This window comes from Camellia sinensis, chromosome 1, assembly GCF_055761805.1.
Source record: "Camellia sinensis isolate YWXY chromosome 1, ASM5576180v1, whole genome shotgun sequence".
In the NCBI taxonomy this organism is placed as follows: domain Eukaryota; kingdom Viridiplantae; phylum Streptophyta; class Magnoliopsida; order Ericales; family Theaceae; genus Camellia; species Camellia sinensis.
The window spans coordinates 237,435,243-237,452,958 of record NC_138961.1 but is presented as its reverse complement, the minus strand read 5'-3'; the positions used below and the strand labels follow the sequence as shown (position 1 = coordinate 237,452,958).

General features: G+C 39.4%; 1 protein-coding gene across 1 annotated transcript; it reads left to right on the top strand.

Annotated features, from left to right (window-relative positions):
• Positions 1-1,436: 1,436 nt before the first annotated feature.
• Positions 1,437-10,586, top strand: LOC145822823 (uncharacterized). The gene is made up of 5 exons (XM_082921101.1): positions 1,437-1,675; positions 2,684-3,051; positions 3,130-3,600; positions 3,687-4,036; positions 10,524-10,586. The coding sequence occupies exons 1-5, from the start codon at positions 1,437-1,439 to the stop codon at positions 10,584-10,586; spliced, it is 1,491 nt and encodes a 496-aa protein (XP_082777227.1).
• Positions 10,587-17,716: the final 7,130 nt, after the last annotated feature.

The window sequence follows — 17,716 nt, the reverse complement described above, 5'->3', positions numbered from 1 at the left end:
CCTTCTCCTCCTCCCATCCTTTCCTGGACAGAAAAACTAAGACTTGCCCTTCCAATGGACAAAGTCTTTCCACCTTACCAACCTCCGTCACCCCCTTCTCCAGCCGAGCGAAAGCAAGCTCAACTTTTGCTTGCGGCTTTCTCCCACCTGCCCTTCAATGTTCTTGAGGATGATATTCCTCTTAAGAATTTCCAATGGGCTTGTGATATCCTCACTAGGGGTCATGTCCTCAACCCTCTTGCTCAAGCAGAGCTCCATTTGTTTTTGGACCAACTCCCAGTGCTCCTCTACTGGCATCAGAATTCTAAGATCACCATCCAAAATCTGGATGAACTTTTATCTCTCCGAATTCATGCCCAATATGAAGCAGAGAATCTCATCGAAGAGCTCGATGACTTCAGGAATAAAGATTCTACGTACTGGGATGGTTTGGTTATAGATGACTTGGAACAAAAATCGAGGGAAGAGGCCTTCGAAGCAAAGGCTGAAGAACTCTATTATGAAGTGAGGGCTCATCAGCTTATGCAATCGACTTTAGAAGAAATAGAAGAAATAATAAAGAAAGAACAGAAATTTATTGACCATTGCTGGACAAAATTTCATGACCTTGTTATTTATTCTATTCCTTATTTTTATGAGCTTGAATTTGTACCGAGATAGAGTTACTTAATGTAATAAACAAAGTCTTTCTGTACTTAACACTGTTTGACTCTGTTTCCTTTTATCTCTAAAAGCTAACTCATCACTTTGAATTGAACAATTTCATACTTCGAATCAACTGTTTAATGAAGTACTAAAAGAACCAATCATGTCTTCTTCCAATTCATGGAGTAAAATTGACAATTCCGGCAGATATCATTTTAGTACTTTGATTTCAATGACTTTATATTAACTGTAACCAATATATGGTCATAGTTGATATAGCCAATCAATTTGAAACTGATCTCTTTTGGCTTCGAAGGGCAAACTATGGCAATTCCTTCTTGCTCAAACCAATAACTGGTTTGGATGTTCCGAACAATGCCCTTTTTTCTTTAAAGAGTTCTAGGGCTTGCTTCGAATGTTATCACTTCGAACAGGTCTTTAGATTTTTTGAAGTAGACCAATACTTTGAATATTCAGACATTTTTAAGCATGCAGTATGCTTCGAAGTCGGCTCCTGCATTTCGAAGCCGTTTTTGTTTGAAATTTTAGCGCCAAAATGTGGCTTCGAAGCTGGCATCAATGTGCTTTTCCCTCCAGAAATTATCGATGTTGAAAGAGATTCCTTGTTTTCGCACGTTTTAGTACTTAATGACTTACGAGATGTATCCCCGCACACAAAAGTTATTTAAAACCTTTTCACTCTGTGCCCCGGAATTGCTTACACATTCAAATCCCCTTTGGATTTCCATTTCTCTCTACTCCCTTCTATATTTTCCGAAAACCCACGATCAATGGCTTCTTCCCCATCAAAAGTTCCGACCATAGAGCGCGTAAGCTCATCTGTGGCTTTGAAGCGGCTTATTGATGCTGAATGTGAGAAATACAAGGGTGATGAGAAAAGTGCTATCGATGGGCGTTTCTTTATCCCTCGTCGCCATGTGCAGCGAGAGTACGTGCTAGGACCTATTTTCAAGGAGATCCCTTCCGAGCTTCCCGCCCTATATCCTCGCTTGGAGAATCAATGCCTTCTGTATGAAGGTGGTCTCGACTGGCAAGGCTGGAAAGTCAATCGTCCTCACCGATGCTGGCCCACGATGAGACCAGAGTGGCAAGAATGGTACGACCGAGTTGTCCCTGCTAGGACATTGGACCTTCAAGAACTCTGCCTTCTTGATGCTCTTCGACTATCTAGGGTAACTATCCCAGAAGACCCTTTTCTAATCCCCGCTGCTTTATGTTTCTGGAACCCTATTTTCAATTTCTTTCAGTTTAGGTGTGGGATGATGGCTCCCACTGTTCTTGATATTTGCCACCTATTAGGAGTATCCCCCATTGGTACCCCCATCACACCAGATTTTCCTGACTTAGTAGTCCCTTTCTCCCTCCCCTCTCTTAATGTATCTTACAGTGATTTTGTTAGAGTCGAGAACAAAAGAATGGGTCCAGTAACTGATAGGGAATTCTTTTCCTTTTTATTATATTGGCTTTGCAAATTTCTTTTCTGCACCTCCTCCCAAAGAATCATGCTCGAATTTGCTCCTCTTGCCAAAGCCTTGGTTTTGCAGAAAAGAATAGCCTTAGCCCCATACATTCTGGGTCATGTATATAGAGTTTGTTCCCTCTTTTGTGAGAAACCCCTAGATGCCAATCAAGGGGGACCATTTTGGATTCTTCAGCTTTGGCTCTTTGCCTATTTTTCTGAACTACAATCCAAATGTCTTAAATTTTCTGGGCTACACTCCCTCACTCATGGCATAAAACTGGCCAATGCTTCACTTTATCCAGCTACTTTTGCCTTTTATTTCTCCTTCTTTCATCAACTACCAGTTGCTCTTCCTGATCATCGTTTCCGTCCCTTCGAAGCTAGCATAGGTCCAACCTGGTTAAATCACTTCCTTAGTGATAGGCTCTGTGCTTTGCCTATTCATAAAGATATGTGGGCTTCCCTACTGATCCCTAGGGAACTGTTTATTGGGACCACCAACCCCAGAGCCTATAAATGCATAGCTGAGCCTTATTGTCCTGCTCAATTTGCTAGACAATTTGGCCTCACACAAGGAGTTCCAATACCTCTTTGCAGCAACACCAATCTGAGTCTTACTAAGAGGGATTTGAAGGTTCGAAAATCGAGATTAGAAGGGGCAACCTTCAAGTTTATGGATGATTTGGCCAGTTTTGAGTTCATCCCTTTCTCCCCTCATGGTACTGAATTGAAGAGATATCAAAATTGGTGGGTGAGCAACATGGAAGTTTATTTGGCCATCTCCTCTCAAAACCTATTGGAGGTGCTGGATGTGCCCAAGCCCAAAGAAGCTGAGACTGTCATTTCTTCCACTATTCCAATTACAGTAACTGCTACAACTCAGTTTACTTCTGCTGCTTCAATTCCTCCCAGAGTCACTCGAAGTATGTACCCCTTTCTCCTTTTCTCTAACCTCTTCATATAATGCTTGCTATCTTATCTCTAATCCTTCTTTTATGAAGGTGGTCAACAACAAAAGAAGAAGAGACTCTTTGAGCTAGAAAGGGAAAAAACTGAACTTCCAGAGATGGAGGAAGAAGAAAATGATCAAGAACAGGAGTCTCCCTTGAAAAGAAACAAAAGAGACCCTCAATTGGCTCAAGAGGGGATAGCCGCTAGGGAAGAAGAGGAGAAGCTCACTTTTGAAGAGTCTGGACCCCAACCTAAAAAGGTCGAGAAGACAATGGAGGAGCGAATGATTCCAACTCAAAGGAAAAGGAGAAGAAAAATTACCGTTTCTCCTTCCGATTTTACCGAAGATTCTGATTCCGAGACAATTGCTCAAGTAATAGAAAAGAGGAGGAAGATCACTGTTCTAGCTACCAGCTCGTTTGAAGATCCCATCCATGAGGTTGTAGAACAAGAATATCCCAAAGCCATAGTTGTTCTTGAAAGAGCTGAGGAGAGGCAGCAGCAACAATTCCTTGGGACAAGTAAGTTTCTGCATGCCTTTATTCTTTTCTTGTCGACTTTTCAAGACTAAGACTTGACATTACCTCACATTTTCTTCTTTTTACAGCAACGACCACTGCATTAATCTTCCCAACGGAAACTTCCCCAATTTCAGTCGAAGTTGATCAGATGCAACGCGTGAAAACCATTCAAATCACGCTCCCACTTCCTAAGCCTATATTCGATACGTCTTTACCGAGGCCGAGTATCCCTGCATCTCTTTTCCTTGGCTTAGAGCCATACCTCCCTTTCTTGACTCTTGATCTGCCTCAGTTTGTTTCTTCGATCCTCACTCTTCCTCCTACTGCTACTTCATCTCGCATGGCAGTTGATTCTCCTTCAGGGGATGCCGATAATTTTTCAATTCATGACTCATCACCAATGCCTACTTCCAGCCCTTCCTCACTTGATTTGCTGGTGGCCAAGACCATAGAGGCTGCCAAAGATGCTCCATCTGTTTTTCTCATCCCTATGCAGCCCTTTGTGTCTTCCACCACAACACTCTCTATGCCCTTCATATCAAGGGATGAGGTAGACATTTTTGAAGAAAGACTAGCTAGTCTTTTTGACATTCCTTCTACCTCTCCTACTTCTACTACTGAAGCTGAGCCATTAGCCTTGGCTAACTCCCTTTTGGAAATCTTCGAGAGTTCTCCTTCCTCCAGCAACAAGCCTTTTGTACCTTTAGTAGATTTGGACACATGCTTGCAACTGTTGACTTCCTTTTCGAGGATCCCCTTCGAGGCTCTACAAAGGCCTATCATCAGGAACGGGTTCCTTCAATGCTGTAACATTGCTGAGCAGTCTGCCATGAGTGTTTCAAGTCATCTATCTCAGGCTGCAGCTACTATTGATTTCTATCTCAACATTTGCCATGCTGCTAAAGCTGCGGATGATAAGCTGGTTAAGGACCAGAGTTTTGTTTCTCAAGTGCATACTGAAGTATCAACTCTGAAAGAACAACACTCTTCTGCCTCCCACTTTCGAGTCCAACTTCTGGAGAAGAAAGCTCAGCTCGAAGAGGAGTTAGCTGCAGTAAACCAAGCCTTGGTTCGAACTGATAAGAAATTGCACATCACCAATCAAGGACTGGCTGATCGAAAAGAAAACATGGCTGCAGCTATTCAATTATTTCCTTCCCTTAGTAATAGGAAAGCTATTGTACAAAAACAATTAAAGCATTGTAATGATTTTTGGGCCAACTTGTGGCATAATGTACTTGATTCTTTATGAAAGCACACTATTTTGAATATAATTTGAACAAGCTTTGTGTTTTTGCATATGGTGTTTACTCTATCCCTTGTGTCTCCCAAACGGTTGGAAAATAAGGTTTTAGATATCTGCCATTAATCTTTTTGGGATGTACATAACCATTCAAATTTCTTAAATGGTATGCTCCGAAAGGCAGAACCCTATGAATTTGATATGGACCTTCCCAATTAGGTGACCATTTGCCAAACTTATGGCTTTTAATCCCAATTGGGAGTATTGTCTTCCATACCAAATCACCTTCATCAAAGCCAATGTGTTTGACTTTCTTATTATAATTCTCGGCTGCTTTCTTCTTTTGGAAAAGAATGCTATTTAATGCCAAAATTCTGGCTTCATCTATGCCTTCTAATTCTAAGCACATACTTTGATGGTATTGTTCAGGATTCAATTGATCTTGACATCTTACTCTCAAAGATTTGACATTAATCTCTACTGGTAAGACTGCGTCATGTCCATACACCAAGGCATAAGGAGTGACCCCTGTGCTTGACCTCGGTGAGGTTCTATATGCCCACAGAACATCCAACAATAGGTTATGCCAATCCCTGGGATTGTCATCCACAACCTTTTGTATTCCTTTTTTCAAGGACTTATTGGATGACTCAGCTTGACCATTAGCTTGTGCATAATAGGGTGTGGAATTAACAAGGCTAATTCCAAATTCTGCCGCAAAAGCCTTCACCATCTTCCCATCAAACACAGTTCCATTATCAACTGTTATGGTTTGCGGGATTCCAAATCTATGGATCAAATCTTTAATAAAACCAATAACCTCTGTTTGGTCTACAGCCTTGTATGGCTTAGCTTCGACCCATTTAGTGAAGTAGTCAGTGGCCACTAGAATGAAACAATGATGTTTCGAAGAAGGTGGGTGTATTTTTCCCATCATATCCATGGCCCACCCTCTGAATGGCCAAGGCTTTACTACTGCATGTAGGTCAGTTATGGGCACGTGCCTTATTGTGCCATGCTTTTGACATGCCTGACACCCCTTTGCATATTCTATGCAGTCTTTAAGAATGGTTGGCCAATAATAGGAATGCCTTCGAAGCAACCATCTCATTTTTACACCAGGTTGATGAGCACCACAGATGCCTTCATGAACCTCAGCCATGGCTGTTAATGCTTCTTTTGGGCCTAGACATTCCAACAATAAGCCATCTCCCCCCCTTTTGTAGAGAGCATTACCATATATCATATATTGCATAGACTGCAATTTAACTTTTCTACTGGCCTTCGAAGATGGACCAACCAAGTACTGCATTATTGGATGCCTCCAATCTTGTTCTTGTAAGTCATTATGATTGACTTCCAAGATCACATTCCTTTTATTCAAAGGTTGAATTAATCTCTGATATGTTGTTTGGCTTATGTCCCTTTGGGTATTATCCCTTCTCTTGAAGTTCGAAGCCTTTTGAGCCACATCATTGGCTCTATTGTTCAAGAATCTTGGAACATGGGTTACATTTGCTATTTGAAACTGAGAAAGCAAATGTAATGCAACAACATAATATGGCAAGATACTTATGCTTTGACACTTGAAAATTCCTTTCACTTGGTTAATCACCAATTGAGAATCCCCAAATATGTCAACTGCATGTACTTGTAATCCAATAAGAATCTCTAGTCCCACAATTAAGGCTTCATATTCAGCCTGGTTATTGGAACAGGTAGCTTCATCCACTCTAAAACCATGGGTAGTTTCTGTCCCCTGTGGAGACTTGATTACAATACCAATTCCAATTAACCCATTTGCTTTCGACCCATCGAACCACATTTGCCATGGCTCAACACTGGTCATACCAAGTTCCATGATCTCCTGGTTCTCAGTTTGAGATGGATGGTCTGCCAAGAAATTGGCTAAAACCTGCCCTTTTACTGCCCTTTGAGGGACATATTCTAGATGAAATTCTGATAAGGCAAGTATCCATTTGCCAATTCTTCCCCTCAACATTGGTCTAGATAACATATATTTAACCAAATCTGTGGTTGCAATTACCAAGACAGTTGTAGGCAAAAGATAATATCTTAATTTTATTGCAGCAAAATACAAAGCAAGACACAGTTTTTCAACAGCTGAGTATTTACATTCACACGAACTTAAAAACCTACTAAGGTAATAAATAGCTTGCTCCTTGCCTTCTTCATTATCTTGGGCTAAGAAAGCTCCCAATGAATCCTCTGCTGCAGCTATGTATAACTTCAAGGGCTTGTTCCCCTTTGGTGGCATCAGCACTGGAGGTTTAGCCAAGTAGGCCTTGATACCTTCGAAAGCAATCTGATGCTCTGCTGTCCACACAAATTCCTCTTCATCTTTCAGCCTTAACAAGGAAGAAAATATTTTAGTTTTCCCTGCAGTGTTAGAAATGAACCTTCGAAGAAAGTTAACCTGCCCCAGGAACCTTTGTAATTCTTTCTTACTTGATGGGGGTTTGGCTTCGATGATTGCTTTGGCTTTATTCTGATCAATCTGTATTCCTTTCTTGTGAACAACATAGCCCAAGAAATTTCCAGATGATACCCCAAAAGCACATTTAAGAGGATTGAGCTTTAACTTGAACTTCCTCATCCTTTCAAAAGCTGCTTCTAAGTGAAACAGGTGCTCTTTCATGGATTGGGATTTAACTACAATATCATCAATATAACATTCCAGATATCCTCCAATAAGATCATGAAAGATAGTGTTCATGGCTCTTTGGTATGTAGCTCCAGCATTCTTTAGACCAAATGGCATTTTAACCCACTCAAAGGTGCCAATATTCCCAGGACATCTGAACGCTGTCTTGTGGATATCTTCCTCTGCAATGCATATTTGGTTGTAGCCGGAATGCCCATCCATCATTGACAAGACTTGGTGACCTGCTGAACTATCTACCAGCAAGTCCACTATAGGCATAGGGTACTCATCTTTGGGAGTTGCTAGATTTAGATTTCTGAAATCGATACATACCCTCATTTTGCCATTCTTCTTGACTACAGGCACAATATTAGATAGCCACTCAACATACCTGGCTGTTCTAATAAAACCTGCCTTGAGGAGTCTAAGGATCTCTTCCTTGACCTTCTGAATTACTTCTGGACTCATCCTTCTTGGTTTCTGCTTATAGGGCCTGAAATTAGGCTTCATAGGGAGCCTATGTTCCACTAATGACCTGTCCAATCCTGGTAGTTCATTATAAGACCATGCAAAGCAATCTTTGTATTTCTTCAGAACAACCAAAAGCTGGTTTCTGTCCAGAGCATTCAAACAAGCACTTACATAAGTGGGCTGTTGTACAGAACCTTCCCCTAGATTTACTTCTTCTAAAGGATCTTGTGCATGAGAACTCCCTCTAGTTTCTGCTGCCTTTGAAGTGATCTTCGAGCTTGGTTCTGCCCCTAAGTTCTTCAGTTCAATATCTCTGCCCTCCTCCTCATAGACAAAATCTGTCCACAAGGCTTCCTCTTCCTGTATTTCTTGGACTTTTGTTTCAATGTCCAAGGCACAGTACTTACCAAGAGTCAAGACTCTAGCCTGTTGCTGCTGCTGTTTGCAGCCAATTATCATGGCCTCTCTCTCTTGCTCCTGAACTTTCTGGACTATTGCTTTTATGTCCAATGCTGAAAACTTGATCAAAGCCAAGGACTTGGCTTCTGGTGATTCCTCTCTTTGCCTATAACCAGGCATCATTGTCATCTCTAAGGACAACCTCTTCACCAGCACTTTTTTGGACTAAGTGCTTCAGGTGTGTCACCTCTTCATCAGCCGTCACTTCGGCTGAATTGTCATCTTTCATCAGTATACTGAGAGGTGTCACTCCCTCAATATACAATTTAGCCTCCGCAAAGTCTGCACAGGCTATGAAGGGTTGAGGATCTGCGTCGATCTCCTCTGTCTCTCCATTGCCCAAGGCCATCATGATTTTCTGATGTAAAGAAGAAGGCACACACTTGTTAGTGTGGATCCAGTCCCTTCCAAGCAAAGCATTGTATTTAGCATTACTGTCGATTACGAAAAATGCTGTCATACAATCCCTGGTTCCCACACTTAAATTAATGGGTAGAATCCCCTGAGCCATTTGTTTATCTCCAGCAAATCCAGCAATGGTTGTGCTGGTTGGTATCAACCTGGGATTCTTTTTCCCTAGTTTCTTCAAAGAAGATTTCGGGAGTAGGTTCACTGCTGCCCCATTGTCTACTAGGACTCGGTTCAGCTGTACCCCATCAAAGAAAGCTTTGATGTACAAGGGCCTGACGTGCTGTGTCATCGAATCCGAGGGGTACTCAAATGGATATGATAGATTGATGCTTACCACCTCTTCACTCTCATATCCATCTTCCATCGGGATGACCATTTCGAAGTTATCTTGCACCATACTTGCTTGTGAATCTTCACTGGAGATCTGAACTGGGTCAGCTTCCTGCCCCTCTTGATTCTCATCTCCAGCTTGAAATTCTTGTGGCAATATGTGCACCATGTTTACTGATACTGGGGGAAACGAGCCAAACTGGATGGCTGGCTGTACTTGTTTCCCCTCTTGGTTACTTTGGTTGACTTCCTCAGAAACATCCTGCATGATGCATTCTGGTATTTCATCACTAACTGATCCCTTCGAAGGATTTTTCTCAACTGGCTCTTTAGTCAGAAACGTTTGCTCAGCCATGAAGGCTTCAAACATCTCTTCCTCCACAACCTCTTTCTTCTGACTCACGCTAATCTCTTCTTCAGTCTCACTATCTGTTTCCATCAGAGCTTTCTCCAACCCTACCAAACTGGCCTTTTCTCTGGTTTTCAGTTCAGAATGAACCTTGGCCAACTGTTCTCGGCTGCAGACCACTGTGCTCTGTGGAACTGGCTTTGGAGCATGGTCTGATTTTAGGTTCTTCCTCCCTTCCGTTTTGACTGATGAAGAATTTTCTCCACCTTCCTTCAGATCCTTTTGGTACTGGGTGTACCTGCGCTGAATTTTTCTCCTCTGTGATCTTGAGATGACTGGGATCATGTCGGGTTCCCTCGTCTTTGGGTGTTTAAGCAGTACCCAGTTGTTCGGAGCCACCATAGGAGGCTTGATCATCCTGCCTTGGTTTACAGTATCTCCATAAGCACGTACCTCCCTAGGTTTGTTTTGCATTACAAACCAATCCGGGACCCCAGGTACCCATGAGCTTACTGATTCAGAAGCTGACCTGCCTTTTTCCACCTTTGAAGCCATCTTCGAAACTGGCCGTGAAGGTAAGTGCTTAGTTTTGTCCTCATGTTTTGAATCTGGTTCAGACCTTCGATAAGGGTGACCATTTTCTGTCCTGCGTGAAACTGATCTAGGGAGCCAATCTCTGGCTTTGATTCCATGGACTGAACTCCTCTCCAGCTTTCTTTCAGAATGGCTACTCTGCATTCTATAATAGTTATGTGGTCTGGATTCATGCAAGAGTTCCTTGCCTTTGTCATGCATTCTGTTTTCCACAGGCTCAACCACTGGTGGTCTCTGCCTATCACTAGCCGGATACGGCCTTTTGTTGTAAGCATTGGTTGATTTAGGACGTCTCTGAACATCCCTGTAGTATTGCTTCCCATCAGTTGGAAGCCCCTTCAACCACTTGTAACTGAGTCTGCACCTGGGGCACATTCTCTGCATCACTGCTGCTTCTAAAGAATCATCATCCAGTGACTCTTCATCAGAACATTCCATCTGGTGTGAGGAACCTTGTTCAATAACTGGTAGTCTTCTAGTATTCTTCTTGACGTTGGTTTGATTAGCAACATGCATCTGCACATTGACTTCCTCCAATTCTGTCAAGGACAAGTTCTGGAAATCTGATGTAATGACATTGGCTGCTGCCTCTCCAACTTCTGGAAAGGGATCACTGTCAATTCCCATGGCTTTTTCTGTTTTAGCTGAGAACTTCAAACTTCCTTTCCGAATCTGTTCTTGGATCCTGTCTCGAAAAACAATACAGTTTTTAGTCGAGTGAGACCAAGAATTATGCCATTTACAGTATACTTTTCCTTTCAGTTCATCCGGAGATGGTAGTTTTACTCCTTTAGGCAACTTAAGGAAATTAGCCGCGAGCAAATGATCAAAGATGTCATCTGCTTTTGTTAAATCGAAAGAGTATTTTCTGTGAAAGTCTTTCTTTTTAAACTGCTGGTCTATAGTTGTATCCTTACGAATTAATGCTTCACAGATTACAGGTTCTTTGCCTACAATCTCTGCTGCATCTATTTCATAATTAGGATCTCTATAATATGTCTTATATGATGCATTATTTCGATCTTGTTCCTCTTCTAATAATGTTTCATATCGAGACACCTTATAGGTCAGTTCGACCAAATCTCTGAATTCAGTTGAATCAAACTTCTTTCGAAGCCTGAATTCTAAACCATTTTGAGCCAATCTGACGAATTCTGGCTCTGGCAGGATGACTCTACATTTATTTCGAGCCCTTTTAAATCTGGCAATAAACTGAGTAGCCTTTTCTTCAGGCCTTTGACTCAACCTAGCCAAATCTGCCATAGATACTTCTGGTTCTGATTGGAAGAATTGGGCATGAAATGCCTCTTCCATTTGTTGCCAATTTTGAATGGAGCCAGGTGTAAGGTTGATGTACCATACAAATGCTCCTCCCGTTAGGGAATTTGGAAATAATCTCAGTTTCATATAATCATGGTTAGTGAATTCACCGCATTGAGCAGCAAATCTAGCAATATGTTCTATCGTTGATTGATTTCCAGTCCCATAAAAAAGGGTAAAATCTGGTATCCTGAATCCCCTTGGGTATTCATGTACCCTATCTACCCATTCTGGGTATGGTTTTCTGTATATAGGAGTCTGGACCCCCCGAGCCATTGGTCCACATATCTCCCTAACAATATCAACAATCTGGTCTCTAGGGACCATATTTTGTGCCTGCTGAACCACTACTGGAGGAGCAAACACAGGATTTGGTGGATAAACTTGTGCTTGTGGTCCTCTTGGTCCATAAGGTGGTAAATTTGGGGCTGGTTGTCCTTGCGGTGCAGGTTGCTGTTGAGGGTATGGGTAACCTCTTTGAGCATGACCTGCGAAAGGACCTGCAACAGGTGCTGGGACAGGTGTCGTGTCTCTACCATTTGTAGGAAAACCCTCCAACCCCCCGGGTGTAAATTCGAATAAGGGATTGGTGTACCCTCTTGTGCCAGGTATGGCTTCGAACATAGGATTTGTAACCATCCTTACACCAATTTCTTGTACTTGGCCAGATCCACCAACTTGTGTGGCTTCATTATTAAGTGCTGAGGTATTTTGGCCTGCTATAGGCCTTGAAATGGGTTCATACCAAGACTGAGGTGATGGTCTTTCAAAGTTTTGGGTACTAGTTTGACCATTAACTTGCATAGGCTGTTTTTCTCTAGCCAATCTTTGTTGGGGGACATTTACAACTTCCTCCGTTTGTCTTGTGTTTGTTGGTTGGTGGTTATTCATTCGATCCAAAAAGGATGTTGCCCACCTTTCCATTGTGTTCATTAGTTGTTGTCCCATGGCATTCACTAAACCATCCCATGGATTTGTTGGCATAGTGGACGGTCCAATTCCTTGGTTTTGTCCAATAATATGAACATATGGTTCTTGTCCAGAAGTACTGGTCTGCTCGACCATGGGTTCTGACAATACAGGAGTTTCCACAGGATGTGTTACCACATTATCCTCTGGATTTGGTATTTCTACCTCTCCTTCCACGCCTTCTTCGAAGCGTTCATTTTCTCCTTGTCGTCTTCTTCTAGCCATTTTTAATTAAGTCCCACTGGGCGTGCCAAAAAATGTTGGCTAAAATGTTGGCTTATTTTTCCTACGAAGGAAAATATCATAAATGCGAGCGTGCCAGCAAGGATTGAAAAATCCTTACAGATTAAATTCAAGCCAATTATCAAGCGATTGTGTTGACGGTTCTTTTGCCTCAACGAAGAGGACTTCAAGATTGCCAAGTGTAAAGAAAAGAAAAATTAAAAGAAGAATGGGGAACGGAGAAAGATGATTGAGTGAACAATCGAAGTAATAATTACTTACCTCTACTCCTATGCTTCGAAAAGAAAGTGCATAAAATGCTTCGAAATGGAAATGCTGAAAATAAATGCTTCGAAATATAAATCTATGTTAAACTACTCCTAAGATAAGGAAAATGACAATAAATATTGAAATCAAGTGTCTTTGATTTAAGTTCTGGATCCTTTATAATGTAGCCATTAATGGCTATTTATAGAAGAAAAAATACAGCAATAACTACTTAGTAACTACCCATTTCTTCCATCTTCATTCTTGTCTTGCCATGTGTCCTTCCACTCATCCACTTTGTCCTCCCACTCATCCACTTTGTCATTCATTTTCTCCATTATCTCTATAACTTCTTTTAACTTCCAAATGAATAAGAGGATGCCACGTGTCCTGCAATTATATAAATAATAAATAATAATAAAAATTGCAGATTTATGGTGTTAACATTACCCCCCGCGGCCCTTAAAAATGATGTTTATTTGAATTTTTGAAGGGCCGAACCAAGCACATGACTAACCTAAGCAGCAAAGTGCTTCGAATGATGTAACAACACCAATAAAGTGCTTCGAATGAGTATGAAATTATGATAAGATGACTCGAATTATTACTAGTAACAAGCTTCGAAAGTGATATAAAGGACCAAAATCATTCTTCGAAGGTCGATGGAACCGACCAAAGACGAATTACATCCTCAAAAATACTCGACAAAGCTTCGAAGGTTCACAACCACCATTATTATTTCTTCGAAGCTGTTGTTGATACAAGATAGAGTGCTTCGAAGCTTATAAAATTATGGAAAAACGGCTTTCGAAGCAACTTATGGCAAAACGGCTTTCGAAGCTGTTTTTGGCCAACATTGTGGTTATTCAAAACTTGTATGTTCTGGTTCACACATAATTAATGAAAATATTAATTTTGTGCTTCGAACCAATTATTAATTCTTCGAAGACACCAAAACTGTTGTTCTTCGAGCCAACTTATGATGCCAACAACAGGCATTATTCGACAACTAATTAATTGCCATTTTACATATATTTGAAGAGATGTACACATTTCGAAAGTTTTCAAAGTTTTATACAGTTTCGAAGGTGAAGTAATCAACTTTCGAAACAACTCTTGATGTTTCGAATGTATCTTCAAAGCTTTATACAGCTTCGAATGTGAAGTAATCAACCTTCGAAACAACTCTTGATGCTTCGAATGTATCTTCGATGCTTTGATTGTGTACATACAAACAATTGGCCATCAATTTGAAAAGATAAGCCATTCTCAACCATTTATTTAAATGCACAGGCTTTTTCTAGCCAAGTTCATGCATTTTAAATGGTCATCCCTTGTTCTTAGTGCTTCGAACTCATAAGAACAATTTGTTAATTTTATTAGCCACATCATCAGAATTATATTTTGATGTGAACCACAAATCCAAAAAGGATTTTGAACACTAAAAGTCATGGTATAGTGTGACCATGAAAATTCATACTTTTTGACATTTTGAATAATGTCAAAAAATTTGAATTCATGAACAGTGGTTTGTTCATTATTCTTGACCATGTTTGGTTTGAAAACATGACTTTCGCCGAATTGATTTTCATAATTCTTTGGCAAAGTAGGTTGTTTTTCCATGTTAGCCATTAATGGCTTATGAAAATCCCCCATAAGAATGTTATTTTCATGACTTGACTCTCTAAAATTTGATTTTTGGACCCCCCGAGCCATGTATGAAACATCGTTCTTAGCCAAATTTGGCTCAAAAACATGCTCTTTCGTTATGTTAATTTCATAATTTGGCTCTTTAAAAACGGATTCTTGAACCCCCCGAGCCATTGATGAAATCAATTCTTTGCTTTTGCTATTTTTAACCATGGAAAAATTCTGAAAAAATTCACCAATTCCGGCCATTAAGGCCTCAGTTAAAGACTTGGTAGTGAGAGTTGATAACTCATCATTCCATTGGCGAATTTCCATATCAAGTTGATGAATTTCTCCAATTAAATGGTGTCTTTTTTCTTCCACCAAATAATATTGTAAGGGATGGAAATTTATTTCATTAAGAAAATGGATCTCTTCTTGAAGATCCAAAATTTCTTGTTTACGCCAATAAATTTCATCTAGACTATTCGAAATGGACAAATCCAATTCATTTTCCATTTATTACACTTGACGTCCCACTGGGCGTGCCAAAAATATATGTTGGCTTTTTGGCTTTTCGAAGGGTATTTTTGTGAATGTGAGCGTGCCAGCAAGGATCAATCAGTCCTTACAGAAATTATAATTGCCAACCAATTATCAGACGATTGTGTTTTAGTTCTTTTCAGCCTCAATGAAGAGGACTTTTACTGGTGGCTTGACTTAGGAGAAATTAAGAGAAATAACAGTAATATGAAGAACAATTGAAGTATTTCATAAAAATGAACACTTACAACGGTCCGAACTCAGCCTCGGAGAGGTTTACAACAGCAATCTACTTGAATCTACTTGAAGCTACTCCTATGAATCGAAGTGCAGTGCGAGTATTTAAAGTGCAGGTATTTAAAGAACAGGTATTTAAGGACTGGAAATGTAAATGACTGGAAAGAAAATATATGAAGTAAATGACTGGTTTGTATGGTCTGAGTCCGTCCCTCTTTCTGGGGGCTACCCTGCTATTTATACTCGTCAGTGATGACCTTCGAACTGCACTTCGAACTGTCGAACTGCTCCTCCATGATCGCTGGTCATGCTTCCTTACAAGTAGCTCCATTACGCCATTACTGGCAGTTGAGCTTCCCTCTTGTACTTAGATTTGAATATGAGTAACCGTTTGAAGACACGTCATCTTGCATCCCGTTTATTTGATCTAGTGTTACTCGGATCATGTGAGGACCAATGTTTATTGTCACGTGTACGATCAGGATTAAAGGCTTGAATAACCTTCCTTTATTACCCTTACTATGCCACGTGTCGAACTGTAACTGGCTTTTACAAAATATGTAGCCAACACTCTCTCTCTCTCTCACACACACACACACACACACACACACACACACACACACACACACACACACACACACACACACACACACTTGTTGGTTGGAACTTCCATCATGAGTCAACTTCCATCTTCATTGACTCATGATGGCTGCTTAATTCTTCAGCTTATGCTGTCTCACATCATCTTTTAAGAATAAATATAATTATATTATACTATCTTTGACTGCTACAAAATCATTTTAGTATTCTAATAAACAGTTACTATATAGTATCCTTCTCAGATACAGTGTTTCCCGCTCATTGACTTCAATAATCTTTTTGTGTTAGTATGATCTATTTTTTTAATATGTTTTGTTTTGGTAATTATTGGTGGTTTTGGATGATGACCACATTAAATTTGATCTCTAGTCCTTTATGGTTAGCTATATTGAAAAAAGAGGCTGATTATTTCCAGTTCATTTTATAAATATTCATGTATTGATTATTCCCATAAAAATCATATTGGTTCGTTAATTAATTGCATTATTTCATTATTTTTATTTTTGAAAAAATGGATAGTCAATTTTTAAAATAATTTATAAATCATTCACTCTTTTTAAGAAAAAATATGATGAAAAAATGTAATTACAATTATAGAATCAATTTAATACGTAATAAATAGATCAGATCATCAGATCAAAATAGACTTTTAATAAACTGTCTATTCAATTTGCCTCCACTAAAAAAATGAGACCTAATTATTTGACGAGATTATATGACCAAATTGTTATTTGTTTTCTCAACTTCAATCAAACAATTAATAATTATATAGACACAAAATTGATCACAATAAATAAAGGTAAACACATCATTAGTGGGGTCCAAGGTTAATTGAATAGTTTTTAGTTGCTTCAGGTCCCAATTTTGGAAGGTTCATGCTTGTATAAATGTTTGAAAAAAAAAAATTATCCTCATATAAAAAATAAAATATATATATTTTTTTGGACAATGGTAATGCTGTCGGTAATTCCAAAATTTTAATTACAAGAATATAAAACAAATTTTACAAAAAAATAAAATACGACATTATCTTTTATAGAACTTTCTTTTATATTTAAATAATGTTACTCCACTTATATTTTATGTAGTTATTTATGTGGTTGATCATTTATCCATCAGATTATTGTTAATGATATTTATGCCCTTAAACCTGTTTATTTATAGGAATAAAGATTGAAAGCTTCAATTTTAGAGCTCTAAAGAGAGTGCTAGTGATGTGACAAAGAGTAGGGCCGCATGTGTTGTGATATGTGTGTCCTCTCTTTTTTATTTTTTTGTCAGATCACAGGACCTCTCTGTCATCCTTGCAATTTATAGTCATATTTAAGATACCGTGGATAATGAAAATCAAAACACAAACTACTAAGACCTTGTTTTGGTTTAGACCATCAAATTGATTAGATTCTTTGAATTGTTCCCTATAAAACAGTAATCTCTAATGGCTAATTTGGAAATATGGTTAAAATACATCTTTTGAGAAATGGATTAAAAGTCACTTCTAACTTTTAGTTCATTTTGAGTCGCATCATCTCTCACATTATTTACATTTTTTTTTCAAGAAAAATAAAAAATAAAATCAAAAAAATCAATTTTTAACCAACTTCACAAAACACCCAAAGTCAATTTTTGACTTTGAGCTTATTTTGAATCACATAATATCTTTATTTTTTTACACATTTTTTAAAAAAAAATTAAAAAATCAATTTTTTAAAGCAATCCTAAAAATATCTTAGCCCTGACTATTCCTTTATATACACTGTACGAAGAACACAACTTTTTAGTATCCATCATTACCTAATTTTTCATG